Here is a 15,661-nt window from a genome sequence, read left to right as displayed (position 1 = left end):
CATTTGACTCTACACAGCTCTGCTGTGTATCCAATCTCACTTCCAGTGTCCGTCACCATAAATCACAGGTGAACTATCCCGGCTTTGGGAATTTCTTTCCTTCTCCGGACCGTTAGAGTGAGTATCAGAAATTTAAAACAACAAACAATGTTTGCAGAAGACGACCAGTGTATTTACAAAAAAACAGCATGAGGCAGAAATGAGACACATCTGTTTTTAATACAGTGTGAGGGATATCTGGGGAAGAGACGGTTCACAACCTGTTGCTTACACACTTCACACAAAGCCTTGCGTAACAAAAAGATGATACAGAAGCCTTTCAAAATGAATGCTACAATCGTCACTTCTCCCTTTTTCTGTAAAGCAGTTGTGCTGAATAAATAGCAGGTGTACTTTGCAGGATGCTGCACTGCTAAGGTTTGTGAAGCAGGTGCAGTAAGGGTACAAAATAGCTTATCCTAACAAAGGAGAAAATGCTAAAAACAATCAACAATGCTGGATAATATTCTGCCAATACCTTGCATCTAAAAACAGGCCACTACCTGCCTCCTGCTCTGACAGACAGACTGGCTTTTTCTGTCTGTCAGAACAAGCTCCCGCTTAAACAGGATACCCACAGTCTCGTTAAAAATAAACATTTATTTGTGCACAAATATGTCTGAGGATTGATGTTCAAAATCCTTATATCAGACACACACAGAGAATAAACACAAAATAATAACACAATTATGCTTCTCATACTTTACCAAGAAATTAAATTATCTGTAAACAGACATTCTGACATTGCAAAGCCTCAGTGGTGAAATGTCCTAGACATTGTGAACTTCTTAGCTCATTAAAATTTCATTTCATTAACTACAGACTGTTTTCTTGTACACTTAATTATGGAAGGAGCTGGACGGATCAGATTCTGAAAGGGGAGGAATTAGAATGCGTGAGGCCGGTGTGTCATTCCTCCCGCCTGCAGGGCGGCGCTGTTCGGACTTGCTCAGCTGGCGCTGCGGATGCTGACTTTCTTGCGGGTGTGCTCGGTGCAGCGCTCCAGGATGAGCTCTCTGCTGGGCCGGGGGGGCACAGTGGGCAGGCCTCCCTGGGGCTCCTGGGCTGGAGGAGGGGTGGGGTTGATGGTGCTGGGGCTGCCATTTCCTGCAACACGGGGCAAGGCAATGGAACGTCAGACCAGTCAGCGCTACATCATAGGAAGGACTACGGAAAGTGACAGCTCCACTGGGTCTCAGCAGATTCCCCTGCATGTGCTCCAGAACAGACATTCCCAACTCCTGCCACAATCGCAGCCCGATTGCTGAACCACAACCCTTTTGATGGCGTGCAGATCACTTGGCAACCCGTCCCATCATACAAGTGGCTAACTTCTACAATCATCCTCTGCGTAACCATTTGACTAATTCCCTGTCTGCACCTGCAAAAGCTGTGAGCAGGCTGCGTTCTCCTTGCAACCAGGTCTTGGCTCCCAGATTCCTTCCGGAACACCAACCAGAGGACACAAGTGGAGCCTATGTGGAAGAGCATTTCCCACCAAGAAACTGGAGGCACAGTCTGACAGCAAAGGTTGCTGGACTGTGGAACAAGCTGCCCAGCCTTGCTGTTGAAGCCAATAACCTGGCTTCTTTGCATAAACAGCTAGATGAGATCCTTGGATCAGTTAGCTGCTACCAACCAGACTAGCTGGATGGGCTGAGTGACCTCCTTTTGTTTATAACCTTTTATATCTTCCCATAGTCCCTATGGTTATGTTCATGGTCTTTTATTTCGGTCTTCACCACTGCATAGGTGTTACTACTGGCGTGTTCTAATTGTGTTTCTTTGTCACTGTGTACCTTGCAACAAAGCTGCTGCTTAAATTGTATAATGGTTGGTTCACCCTGGAGGCCCAGATCTGACACCTTGCAAGGGGATCTTAATGTCATGCTGGAGGGACAAACGTTTTAGGACTGAGATTGAACCCGTGTTGTTGCAAAGTGCCTTACTGCATTAACAGAGGTCAAAAATCAGCCTCCTGGAAGGCTGTAGTGTATTGTCACAGAGTGACACATTGCACTGTGCTCCATTCAAATCCAGCTGTTCAGTCAATAATGATCATCATTGATGACCAAATGCAGATTTTTTCAAACAAAGCTTTTACAAAGCAATATGTTAACTAGGATCCTGTCCTCATTAAAATAAGTGCCCTCAGACAACAATGAATCACCCAGATGACCTGCAGCGACCCCATGCTGATGGTGTTAAGGTCATTCTCTGTGTGACTGTCTGCGTCAGGCCCTGCATGACACACCTGGGCTATGGCTGTCTGTTAGGGGGGTGCGTGCCTGGCTGCTCGGTTTGCTGCTCGATTGTCTTGTCACAGCTGTCAAGGCAGCTCGTTTAAAAAAAAAGTCAGCACTGTGCTTCCTGCGGGGCTCCAGCGGAGAGCTTTACCGTTGTTCATCTGTTTCTCCTGCGGGACAGGCTGCGTCTTGGCTGGGCTCTGTGGCGGGGACACCTCTGGCTGGGAAGCTTGTGGCTGGGACACCTCTGGTTGGGAAGCTCGTGGCTGGGACACCTCTGGTTGGGAAGCTCGTGGCTGGGACACCTCTGGCTGGGAAGATTGTGGCTGGGAGGCCTGTTGCCTGGGTCCCCGCGGGTCGCGATGCTGCAGGTACCGCCGGCTGTTCCTGCGGTAGGTGTCCTGGGTGATGCGCTGGCGCCCTCTAGAGTGGATACTCTGGGCATTCCGGATTGTGGACCTGTGGAAGAGAGAAGGAGGCCATTTGCTCTAATTGTGTCCACCCATCCCATTTCTAACCGCCTCTTCCAATTCAGGTCGCTGGGGAGCTGGAGCCTGTCCCGGCAAGCAACGGGTGCAAGGCAGGCTACACCCTGGATGGGACACCAGGCCATCGCAGGGCAGACACACAGACACACAGACCAGGGCCAATGTTCCCAGAAGCCAATTAATGTATCGGAATGTTTCTGGATTGTGGGAGGCAACTGGAGAACCCGGAAGCATGGGACTGCAAGCACGGGAAGAACGTGCAAACTCCACACAGACAGCACCTCACGTCTAGAATTGAACCCAGGGCCCCAGTGCTGCAAAGTACCAATTCTAACCACTGCACTACCATCCCGCCCTAGTTGTGTGTTTTTATTTGATTGTTTTTTGGTGTGTAATTGGTACATTTGCCATGATTTTCCCAAAAGGGGCTTTAATTGGAAAATTGGTTCAATTTCTAGGTCTTGGAAAGGAACATTCGCAGTATCCAGACCGCTGGAAAGCTGTTCTTCCTGTTTTGCCTTACCTCCTGGGTGGAGGGGCTTTTCTCAGGTTCTCATTCCTCGTGGTGTCCAGCTTTTCTCCTTTCGCCCGCAGGAACATGGATGGGTAGTGTCCCGTCTCCTCACCCTTCCTGCCAGTGACGCAAATAGCAGTAGAAATCAGCAGCACTCATTTACAGAAATTCAAACTGAAAAACATGGGAATACGTGTGACTCTCCAAGCCAGCGGCACACAGCAGGGAGACATCATCAGCTTCCCTGACTTCAGGGCACAGGCATTTCTTCCAAAACTGGAGAATATTTATTCAAGAATAGTTGCTTATCGTAAGCAAAGGTTCTTAAAACTAAACCTGAATATGACAATCAGCTAATGCATTGAAGCCAAAAGAAATGTGTCTGCGCACATAAGACTTCTTTAGGACTGATGCATCCCAGTTCTGAACAATCTTGTTCTCAGTATTAGAAAAGACTTAGTAGTTGTTAAATCAAAAATAAGTTTTAACCTTTAGTAGTCACCATCAGCACACTCACAAACTCCAAAGTCTCTGTTTTTAACGGGGTCAATTTAAAACACTGTGAAGCACTCCTTTTCTTAAATTCATTCAATTTCCCGTGTTCCACTCATACTGTGCTGGTTTCCTTAAACATACAAACTAGAAAATATATTTTGATTCCTCATTAAAACAGATATGTTTTGACTGAATGGCCGCTATCTGTGAACAGAATACCTTGGCGATGTTAGCAGTCTGAACTTCCAAACTAAGGCCACAGTCTAAGTCAACACCTTCGACCCCACTATGCAGATTGATCTCAGTGCATGTGCTGATCTGACACAGAGAGACAGCTGTCCCTCATGTTATACTCCAGAACGGAGAACTCACCTGACCACCCACCAACCGTCCAGCAGCTTGTGAATAACCTCTATGGTCTCTCCTTCCCCCAGAGTCAGTTCGTCATCCTCCACAGCAGTGTAGCTATTAGTGGTGATGTACAGCTCCCCTGAAGACACACAGACACTCTCATTGTCTACAACAGTTCAAAATCTCAGAACTGCATTTCATACCTCTATAAATCCTGGTGTTGCAGTGGTATATACAGTAACATTTGATTGAAATAACTCAAGCAGCCTGAGCCTGTCCTTAACTCTGATATAAGCCCTGTCAAGTCAAGTTGGTACCAGTGCTAAAAAAACAATAAGACTTTGTGAGAAACTTAAAAGTTACAAAATGGCACAGGAGATTATGTAATTCAGCTTTTAGGGTCTAGTGTTAGTTCAGCAACAGTTACTGACACTATGGTTCACTCCCTTGTTTCTGCACATCAAGAGTTAAAAGCCTGAATAACAAATTTGTTCTTATAGATACTGCAGAGACAAGCCGAGCTCTGCCTCCAGCTCTCCGTAGATTCCAGATTATCCCAGGTCTCATTTCAGCAGAACTGGGGCTGAGGCTGACCTTCGTAGTTGGGCTCCGGCTCCTCTGTCTCATCGGGGCTCTCCAGAGGCTCCAGATAGGAGGCTGGCACCCAGCCGCGCCGAGACTCACACTGGCAGAACCACCAGCCTGCGGACATGTGGGCAGAGTTAGCCCGACAGGAGACAACTGGCTCTCCTGGTGATGATCCCAGCTCCCAGAGTTTTCTTGTTTCTGTAAACAAGCCCAGCTAGACCATCTGGTCTCCTAAGAACTTGATTTTGAATTGCTTGCAGATTTTCTAGATACCTCTAAATCTGCACTTGTTTTAAGACAGGCAGTTTGATCTGATGTTCTTTTATTTTATGCCATATTTAATGAAGTCAAAGCTCAGTTTATAACCATACATTATTCACAACCTCTTCGTCCCATGTAGAGACAATCCAGAGCCCATGGCAGACACAGGGCCTAACACCAGACAGCGCCCAGGACATGGTGCCGGTCATCTCAGAGCACACAGGCCATGCAAACTCCACACAGCAGGTATCACAGTCCAGAATCAAACCCAGGACCCAAAAGTCATGAGGTTGTAGTGCAACAACACTGTCTACAGCAATGCCTGCTGGTGCACATTAAGAAGAGCAGGCACCTTTCAGGTCAAACTGTGTGACAAGATCATTGCCTGTTTTCCTGAAGAATCTCTGAATCTGATTTCAGATGTAAGCATTAGAACTTATCTTGGGTCTTAACTTGGGTTTTTTTCCTGTTATTTCAATTGTTGCTTGCTTCCTATTCTATGACTTGCAGACCCTAAGGTTCTGCCACGCTGTTCCGGGTTCTAGTTGATCAGTACCAGTACACGTAGCCTCTCCTGCTCCCTCTGTTACTCCAGGAACTTGGTTACAAACAAGCCATTTGGCTCTGGCTGGTTCGATGTAAAGACTTTACATTTTGAACAAGAGAAGTTGCATAGTGCATAGGGCATAGTGGAGCAGTGGTTAGCATTTCAGCCTCATAGCACTGGGGCCCTGGGTTCAGTTCCAGACCTGGGGCGTGGAGTGTGTATGTTCTCCCCATGTTTGCAGAGGACTTCTTCAGGTTTCCTTCTACAGTCTAAAAACATACTGGTAGGTTAATTGGATTCTGGGGAATTTGCTTTAGTGTGGGAGTGTTTGTGTCTGTGTGTTCCTGTCCTGTCCAGGTTGAATCCTGCCATGTGCCCATTGTTTGCAGGGATAGGCTCCGGCTTCCCGGTGACCCTAAATTGGATAAAGGTTAGAAAACTGATGGATGGATCTTGCCATGTTCACCGAGGCTCCTAATAACGACCCTCATGCTCGAAGCTGGCTGCTGTCCTCACCATTGTCGTTCTTCTCCACAATCTCCACATGATCCCCGGCCTGCAGGTCCAGCTCATACTTGGTGCTCTTGCTGTAATCTGCAATGGCTCTGTAGGTCTCCAGGATAATCGGGCCAGTTATCTCTGCAGCCACATGGGGAGGGAGATGGTCAGTAATCGGGCTGCAGTGTTACAGTCCAGCATACTTAGTGGGGACAAGCAAGAGAGAGACAGGACTGCACTAAAAAGCCTGGGAAGTTTTGATGGAAAATGTGGGGATGGCACAGTTACAGGGAGTTTCAGAAAAAAATAAATGGTACAGAATTGTATCCCATACTACTTTCAGATAACCTAGCCTCTGAAAGCAAGAGTTTCCCCAACATAACACACTGTAGTCCTCACTCAGTCCTTATACAGATAGTTAACCGTTGTTAACCAAGGACACATAACACAGGGATTAAGGAAATATCTCACCAGATGTGTTCGTTCTTGATTTGTCCTTTTGCATCAGGTACGTCTCATTCCTCTTAAACCTACAGAAGAAATGAATCTCATTATCCTTGAAAAAGGGTACATTCTGTATTTTGCTGGTAGTTATTTAATGCAACAACATTTTCTTTGTGCGGTTGTGATACACTATGTTTGTGATAATCATGCATTGTACTGTATGTATTTGTGCTGTAATGTACTGCTTGTCACATCCATTCACCCATTTTCTAACCACTTCTTCCAGTTCAGGGTCACAGGTATGTCTCTGGACTGTGGGAGGAAACTGGAGCAAACATTAAGCCCAGGGCCCCAGCACTGCAAGGCAGTAATGCTAACGACTGCGCCACTGTGCCACATGGTGGAAATGTACATTATGCAATTATCATATACTACAAAAAATCATACAGTATGTGATAATCATGTATTATACACAATTGTCATATACTGCATGAAATTGGAATAAGCTGCATGTAACCGTTTTCAACCAAGGACACATTCAGTACATTTCAGAGACCAGGAGTCCACTACCAACGGTGACTGAAGTGTGTATCGACCTATGTGGACCCACTGGAGGCCAGGGGTGCAAACGTACAGGGTGTTGAGTGATTACCGACAGGCGCACGTGGACAAAACCCAAGTCGGGTTCCAAGTCGCATCACAGCTATCCTGGACTGGGACCCGGGGCAGGGTGGCGTGATTCCAGTGAGCGTGGGCTGCCCGCCCGTGGGGGTGGGGGGTCATACTCACGGGAGTGAGGACGGGGGGCTCTCGTCCTCCTGCCGCACGCGGAAGAAGCTGCGGACCAGCTCGCAGCGCGAGATCTTGGGGGGCAGGCTGATGAGGGAGTGGCAGTACTCCGCCAGGGTCCCCTGCCGCGTCTCCGTCGCCTTCTGATTGTCAAACCATTTGGGAGCTGGAGAGAGAGGGAGACGGACAGGGGGAGTGTGTGTGTGTGTGTTGCTGTTTGCCAGTCGGGGGAGTTTTTCTCTGAAATGGCCAGGATCCCCCCTGGAACACACACTGCTCCAAGACTGGCGAGTGTCTGGGATTCAGGGCGCACCCCTCTTGCAAGCTGTCTCCCCCACTTTTCTCATGTTCAGAAATGGCTGTTGCAAGGAATTCAATAAAGGTTACAGAGCAGAGGAGGCCATATTTCCCATTGACCCCATCTCACTCAGTTGCTTGCTAGCACTTCATTAATACTGTCCTGTCCAGGACACTCCTGTAGTGTCGTAGGGAAAAAGGTTCAAAACATAACTGGGCAACTTGCTCCAGTCCAGACCCCCTCCACTCTTTGTGTAAAGAAGTGCCTTTTCTACAGACGTTATTTTTTACAGACCAAGCTGTTTTGATTACCCATGAAAATCTGAAGCAGAGTCGTTATTTCCAGGTTTGCACCATCCGTCCGTTACAGAATGCATAGCTTGTGTTAAAGGGGAAGCTAGGTTAGGTTTTGCTTTATCTCCATAGTGCTTAAACACAGATGCTGCAATTGCACAGCCTTCTCCTTTCTCTTCTTCTCCAAACCATGATGAAATAGTGACCACATTTGCCTAAGAGTTTCTTCATTCAGTGAGCAACATCATCTTATGCATCTACCTGCAGTAAGAAAAGGTTACTTGCCAAGGCTGTGAAAACTGTGCACATCTGTGTTAGAGTCATGGGAAGCATGCCTCTCTAGGTGATGAGTGACCGTCTGCACTTGTGTCATTGGTATTTCAATACAGTGCTGGTAATATTTATGGAAAAAAGGAATATAGGGGATACTCACTATAGGTACATCTTTTAGGTAAAAATGAAATGTCACCTAATACGATATTGCACAGGCTATGTGATTGGTGCTTTATCAGAGGTTTCCTGACAATCAAACCAACTCAAGACATAAACAGTCTTGTAAAAGTATTCCCTGTTATAGATGATGGCTGAATTTCAGCAAAGCCTGTAAAGAAGATACGACGAGTGGGTTGTGCTGATCACTCCGCTCCCCTTAGCCCCCTTGGAGGAAAAGGCCTTTACAGAAATTACGGCTGTCATTATTTCTGGATGGGTTTTCTACCAGCTTTGCACTGTGGGATGGTCCTTTTTGCCCTTTTTGTATCCACGAGTACTAATCACAAAGTATCCTAGCTACACCATGTTGTCCAGAGGGTACTGATGTTTTTTATAGACCAAGCACGTTTCAAACTGCAATTTCATAAAACAAGAAAATGTTATTACCAGGTCTGCACAACCCATCTATTCCAGAGGGCGTAACTTCAGATAAAGCAGAATGTGGAGATTCTACATATGATGTTTAAAGATTTCAAGCTCAGATGGCAGCAAAGTGTGCAGAACTGCAGTGGAATGTGTATTTTTGCAAGGGACTGTACTAGTGCAGGCCACGGACACTATGGATCCTGCAAAGGAAATCCCACACGAGGAATCTACAGAACTGAAAAACCTTTCGGACAACTAAGGCTACTCCTGTCAGCTGATGGCAGTCCAGCTCCGTGGTCACCCAGTAGTATGTACTTCTCTGGGGTGTGGTTTGTGATAGTGGTAATCTGGAGAATAGAAATGGTGGAGGAAGAAAATCCAGATTTTGCAAAATGGATGTTAAATTCCTCAGAGTATTTTTTCACTGGATAGAGAAGCTGCGAAGCATCTGTCTGCACATTTACACAGCAACGATGCTCTGAAACCATTGAGGGCAGAGTGGAGGCAGCCTAGCAAAGGGCTGAAGGTTAAAATTGGTAGCAGAAATAAAACAAGGAGAAACACCAAGATCTACCTGAACAATAGTTATCAGAAAATTCTAAAACAACCAGGAAATGTCCATGCTCACTGGTCACGGCTCAAAGTCTCCTCACTCTCAGCACAGAAAATAGAGAAGTAAACATCACAGACACAGAAAATGCATTGAATTAAAAGAAGGAAGTGCGGTAAATCTATCCACTCTATTTATTTCACTTTGGTGCTACCAATCACTATCTGATCGTGCACCCCACAGGTGCAGCCACAGATAATTTCACAAACCTGGCAGAAGTGGTTCAAACAGCTAGATAAATGCCTCTGGGGCAAAACATGTCGGAAAGGCTGCAAAGATAAAAACAAATAGGCAGGAAGCCAAACTGCCTTGGGCAATGGCAAACAAGTGCAAAGTTCTGCAAGCCCCTTTCAGACTCAGATCTATAGGTGTGTTGTTGTTGATGTTTAAAAAAGTATGCTTCCTCTTTTTCAAGCCTGATTGGCTACAGATGTTTCCTCACTAAATGGACACATCTCTGGCTAAAATAGCTCTGTCTGCAGTCTTCAAACCACAGGCTTTCTATGCATGAGACTGGAAACCAAAAGAAGATTTAGTTTTGTTACTAAATGCTTACAACACAAAAAAAAGAAGCAGATCAGGACAAAGAAATACATAGGAAGACAAATGAATCTGACATAGAAATTTCTTCCAGTTGCGCTGAGTTGCAGATTCCTGACAGCCAGAAGGACTAGGCATTCAGCCTTTCTCACTTGTTGGGTTACTCATCAGCCAGGCCATCAGGTTTGACACTGTGGCTGAGTAGCCTGCTTCACACCCCCACAATCCTTTGCATACTGTGCCCCCTGCTCAAATGCACTGCCCCAACGGCACCCCTTGTGTCTGAAGAAATGTATTGGGTTGGCTTTGTCATTGCCTTGAGGATTCTGTCAAGATCGCTACTGCTCCTCTTAAGGGCGCTCCAGCCCTTCCTTGTTCTGCCCATTACCTGCACCTGTTTCTGATTTCCGTTCCCCCTTAAAAGCCAGACGCAGACGTCAGCCGAGGTTCATCCTTGAATCCCGTTTCGTGAGAATCCGGGGTCCTGCTGCGTCTGGCTCCATTATGGTTTTATCCCTTCGTTCCCGATTCCCCCCGCCGGTCCCGACCCGGCTCCTGGTTTTTAATTCCTTCAGATGGATCATCTGGCATTGGACTACTCTTCTTGGATTTCGTCTTTGATTGTTCGCCCTGGACTCACTTCCCCCGGACACCTGCTCACCTTGGACACGCCCCCCCTGTCTCCTTACCCTTCTCCTGCATAATTTTCTCCCTACTGTGTCCTCACCAACCAGATCATGTTGTCTGCATAGGGCCCGGGAAGAATTGTTCTTGACAGATTCTAAATTCTGGAATCTGGTTCCCTAGAACTCTTCTCTGTTCAAGACTAAAACAGTTCATTTCTTTTAGCCTGTCTCACCACTCAACATCAAATACCATTTGCTAGGAGCTTCCCCAGTCCTGAACTTTGTCAAGCTTTAGGCTGGTACCTCAGTTTTTAACATGGTGATTGTTGCTCGCCTTGTCTTATACTGTAATTGTACATCTTCCCAGAACCCCATTTGCAATATAGACTTTGGCCTCAATGGTTTGAGGTCTCCGGGGCCAAAAATACACAAGCTCCTTTGACAACCGAGACTAGAACATCTCGTTATCAACACATATCATGTGACACTGCCTGGCACTTCAATTACATAAATGAGAAGATCTGAACCTCGTTCATATGAGGTTTTTGATGATGATTTTCTGACGAAGAGTTCTATGTGAAACCCCCGAGGGTTCAATAGAAGCACCACATGCATAGAAATGTCTTTACCTGGTAGGGCGGGAATGATCCGGTCTTTAGCATCAATTTCACCGGCCTCAATAGGAAAAAGCTCCGTCAGGGATCTCTGCAGCGTGTGACAAAGAGCAGTCAAGGACGTTTCACTACAGTTACTGGATCCCTTCTGATCCCTTCAGGAATCCACTCTCCTGAAAGAACCGCATAGGACGTGAACCAGACAGGCAGCCTTCCCACTCTGCCACTCTGCCAGCGTGAGATGGCATCACTCAGGCTCACACTTTCCTGCTCCTGATTGAAGACCCTCCTGGAGGATCAGAGACTGGGAGTCAGCGATATAATCTTGCCTGTGCTGCAAGCCATTTTGAGAAACCCCTGCAAAGGCTTGCATACTGTCCTTTTCCAAAACCAGCTTGCACAACGAGCCCTGTTGCACAAGAACAAGTAATAAGTTACAATGTGCTGAAGTAAACAGTATGTTAGTGCGTGGTGACACCCCAGGTTATTATTATGTTCTAGATTGTTCCTTTTTAAAGCACATCCGTTTCAAAAGCAGTCAGAAACAAACAGAATGTTTTGTTCTCATATTTAGTCCTACTGGTGGTATTGTGATTTGCTGACCTCATGATTCTCCTTGTCTTGGCAGCAATCCCCACACAAACTGGCACAGTGTCAATGGGAACCTGAACCTGGAATGTACATGATCCTTTCCCAGCTGACATGAGTAAGGGTGTGAACAGTGGTTAGAGTCCCAGGCCCATCAGTGGGAGGTGGTGGGTTAAAAATCCAGGTAAGACATTGCAGTCTTCAGTCAAATACTGCAGCTGAATCACAAAAATCCCAAGCTGTGCAAATCTAATTTGCTTTGAAGTAATGTTTCACACAAATAAATCTGTTATTAGTTGTAATAGTTAATGATGGGTCCTTAACACAAAGGTGCCTATCACTCTCTACTTACTGACCTACAGTGCATACTGTAGGAGCGTTGGCACTGTGGCTAAGGATCTGTGCCTGTGGCCGGAAGGTTGCTGGTTCAAATCCTGTGGCTGGCAGAGGAATCCTACTCTGCTGGGCCCCTGACAAGGCCCTTAACCCCAGCTGCTCCAGGGGTGTTGTACAACGGCTGACCCTGTGCTCTGACCCCAAGCTTCTCTCCCTGCCTGCGTGTCTCATGGAGAGCAAGCTGGGGTATGTGAAAAGATGAATTCCTAATGCAAGAAATTGTATATGGCTAATAAAGTGATCCTATCTTATACTCTTTTCAAATAACCAAGGCATAGTAAAAGGATTGCATGCGATTGAACCACTGGAGAATTATGACATTAAATATGTTCACTTTGTAAGTAAATGTCAAAGCATTGCTTAGGAACAATTGAAGACAACAGTAATAATAATAAACTTTATTTTATATAGCGCCTTTAAAGGTGGCTTCTCAAAGCGCTTTACAGGATGACAATAACAATAAATAAGAATACTAAACAATAAATAAGAAAATTTCACAAGACAGGACACAATTATAATTACAACAATACAACAATAAAGATAGAGGAGACCGTGGAAGATGGTATTAAGAACAGCAGAGGGGTGAAGAATGGAACCAGTTAAGTAAAGGCTTTTCTGAAGAAGAAGGTTTTGAGTCTGGATTTGAAGGAGTTTAGAGAAGGTGACTCTCTAATATCCTTGGGCAAAGAGTTCCAGAGCTTGGGGGCATAGCAGGAGAAGGCCCTGTCGCCCATACAATGTAGACGGGCTTGGGGGACAGTAAGGAGAGCAGAATTTGAAGAGCGGAGGTTGCGAGGTGGGGAGTAGGGCGATAAAAGTTCAGACAGGTATTGAGGTGCCAAGCCATGTAAAGCCTTGTAGGTGAGCATGAGGATTTTAAAGTCTACGCGGAACTGGTAATAGTGGAGACAGTGAACAGGAGAGTGGTCGTACTGTAACGTATGTGGCTTATTGACTTAACAGCAAAATTCTGATAAAAGTCAAATGGAAGAGAGCTCTCTATAGATGACAACACATAATTATTACTAGAAAGTGGAAAAATAGTAAACTTGATCAAAGAATACCCCATGCAGGTTATACTAAAGGAGATGTCAATACCATCCCACAGGGTTTAGAAGGAGCTTCCTTGCAGCTGAATAATTGTAACATGAGTGACAGGGACTAAGATGACTTGAAAGTAATAAATCACTGGAACCTAGTGGTATTTTCCCAGCTGCACTGGAGGAATGTTGTGCCTAGAACTCTAACAGGAATATTGCAGCCAGTTAGCAGGATGGGAACTCATCAATTGAAAAACTGCAATCCTAATTCATTAAAAACAGAACCACTAAATACCAATAAATACCAATAAAACCATGGGTCTTGCTAAGGCCTGTCTGAGAGCAACACTGAAGAAAGTGTTGGCACTGAACATTCACTGTAAAGCGTTGCACAAGCTGCTGCAGGCAGCCAGCACCAGGGTTCACTTTAGGATGCTACTGGCATTTCTTGCTTCTTTAGACATTTCATTTCTGAGCATGCAGAAGGTTCTTTTTCTGTAGTTGTCTAAATCAGCAAACATTAACAGCATGTACATAAATAAACTGTGCTAGGAATATATGTGCAAAAGTAAATTGCTTTATATCCCACTTTGGGGTGAGTATCCCAAAAGACAGGTGCACTTTTAAAATAAAGGGGCTATTTGATGAGCTTCTGTTTTCCTATATTAAATTACCACAGTATTGTGCACGTATATGTGCTTTTCTGCCATGTCCAGTTATATATGTTGTTGTTAACAGTTTTGCTGGCATAAACTGCCCCTAAAAGACTCTCCTAACCGCTGGGTAGGAGAAAATATCCATGGTGTCTCTGTCTCACAGAAGTGCACAACAGGGCTCAGAACATTCCAAAAACCTGAATCAGCTGCACAGCCAACAGCAAACAAATTAACAAAATCGAGAAACACACAAAAAACAATCTCATACAATCCATCCAACAGTATCAAAAAACAGAATCCAGATTCATTGCCCAACCACTGCAACGAAACTGCTGCTAGATACAAACCCAATATTATAAGACGAATGCCCAGTTACTCACATGGAAAGTGTAGATCTCTGGATATTTTCTATAGATCAGTTTTTCTGACTGATCACTCCATTTCACCAGTAGCATGTAAACCTGTGAGAAGAGGAATGCTTTAAGGTGGGTATTTAGAAAAGATAACACCTGTACTGAAGGGTTAACAGAGCACATGTGCCCTAATTTAGAAGCTTCCTTTCAGGTGGAGATAATCACACCACCGTGTTCAGTGAGATTCTCACCACTGTCTCAGCGATATGGTGCCCCACAGTGCTATTCTCTTGTACAATGTTGGAGTAGCACTATAAGTGAAATAAACTGCTTCAGGTCTTTGGTTCCAAACAGATTATAGATTGTATCAAAAACATCACTTTCCTTCTCTTACATGTTGAACAAATTAATGGAACAGCTCTTTAAATTGAAGGTATAAACAACCAGCAATACTGTCTTACAGGTGAATCGTGTTCATTAATGAATGCTCTATATATTGGTTACAATTATCAGTTTATCCTTCTTAGCTTACTCCTCTTTTGCAAAATATGCAAATCAAATTGCATTTACACAGGACTTACATAGTGCTGACTGGGGATGAATCTCCTCTCGAAGCCCAACAGCTCCACATGACGGATGTAGATCTCCCCCATGTTGTAAACTTCAGGTCCACTGGGCAGTAATGAAGCAGCTCAGTGAAGCTGGGACTTCTTACACCAAGCAGTTTCCACCAGAGGGGTGTGGCTTCCCTGAAAGACCACTCCCCCATCAGCTCTCCATAGAGGATTGTTAAGAATTCTACAGAAAGCATGCAATTGAATATGGGTGTGTAATGTTCCATTACAATGCACTCACTGGCTGTGACATATGTGTGAATCATACGAATTTATATGGCTGACACTGCATATCCAAAGTAACTTACATTTGCACCCATTTATGCAGGTGTATATTTTGCTGGAGCGATTTGACAAAAAATAATTTGCTGGAAAGGAAGGAGGATCAAGTTAAACATCAAAACAAGGAAGCAGGTCATTTAAATCATCAGTCAGCACTGGAGATTTGCAGCTCAGCTGGAATGAAAACCAGCAGACACAGCTGACAACCTGTAACAGACAACACACAGTTAGAAATTGGCTTCTGCAGATATCACCTTCAAGTCCCTGGCGAGATATTCAAGAGATTTTAATCCTGTGCAGATCTTAGGGTGGGGAGCTGTGTCGGGGTTGGCTAAATCTCCATCGATTTAGACACTGATTTTCTAACAATCAGACAGAACTGTGTGCTTCTAACAGACAGAATATGGAATACTGTTTTCTGAAAAACTCCTCCTTCTCAGAATAGTTGGTGAGCTGTTTTTTGGGAGTTGGAAATGTCCTCAAATGGTTTCAGATAGTACCTACTGTATATCCCTATACTCACACTTGTATGCAGTATTTTGGTTCAGTCTCACCATCATTTGAAACACAAGGTGGAATTAGCTGTCTATGGACTGTTAAACACTCTTTTATTCAATCATTTTACTGAAGAGA

General features: G+C 45.0%; 1 protein-coding gene across 3 annotated transcripts; it reads right to left on the bottom strand.

The window, feature by feature from the left end:
- Nucleotides 1-200: 200 nt before the first annotated feature.
- ncf1 (neutrophil cytosolic factor 1) lies at nt 201-14,829 on the bottom strand. Of its 3 annotated transcripts, none has more exons than XM_069184283.1 (12): nt 14,714-14,829; nt 14,160-14,240; nt 11,115-11,190; nt 7,261-7,426; nt 6,499-6,557; nt 6,046-6,168; nt 4,728-4,835; nt 4,155-4,272; nt 3,297-3,404; nt 2,531-2,744; nt 2,437-2,500; nt 201-1,146 (listed from the first exon to the last, which is right to left on the bottom strand). In XM_069184283.1, the coding sequence occupies exons 1-12, from the start codon at nt 14,783-14,785 to the stop codon at nt 989-991; spliced, it is 1,347 nt and encodes a 448-aa protein (XP_069040384.1). In that variant the 5' UTR covers nt 14,786-14,829; the 3' UTR covers nt 201-988. The 3 variants fall into 3 exon arrangements, with proteins under 3 accessions (XP_069040384.1, XP_069040386.1, XP_015223285.2); XM_069184285.1 differs by having other exon boundaries at nt 2,561-2,744; XM_015367799.2 differs by having other exon boundaries at nt 2,437-2,744.
- Nucleotides 14,830-15,661: the final 832 nt, after the last annotated feature.

The sequence above is a fragment of the Lepisosteus oculatus genome, chromosome 26 (assembly GCF_040954835.1).
Source record: "Lepisosteus oculatus isolate fLepOcu1 chromosome 26, fLepOcu1.hap2, whole genome shotgun sequence".
Taxonomy (NCBI): Eukaryota; Metazoa; Chordata; class Actinopteri; order Semionotiformes; family Lepisosteidae; genus Lepisosteus; species Lepisosteus oculatus.
The sequence above is the reverse complement of the archived record's forward strand: the minus strand, read 5'-3'. Positions and strand labels throughout refer to the sequence as shown.

Coding starts and splice junctions, on each gene's coding strand:
- ncf1 (XM_015367799.2), bottom strand. CDS start 14,785: ATGGGGGAGATCTACATCCGTCATGTGGAGCTGTTGGGCTTCGAGAGG. Junction 4,836..6,045: donor TGTGGAGAAGAACGACAATG/GTGAGGACAGCA, acceptor ACATGTCCGCAG/GCTGGTGGTTCTGCCAGTGT. Junction 2,745..3,296: donor AAAGCCCCTCCACCCAGGAG/GTAAGGCAAAAC, acceptor TCTCTTCCACAG/GTCCACAATCCGGAATGCCC.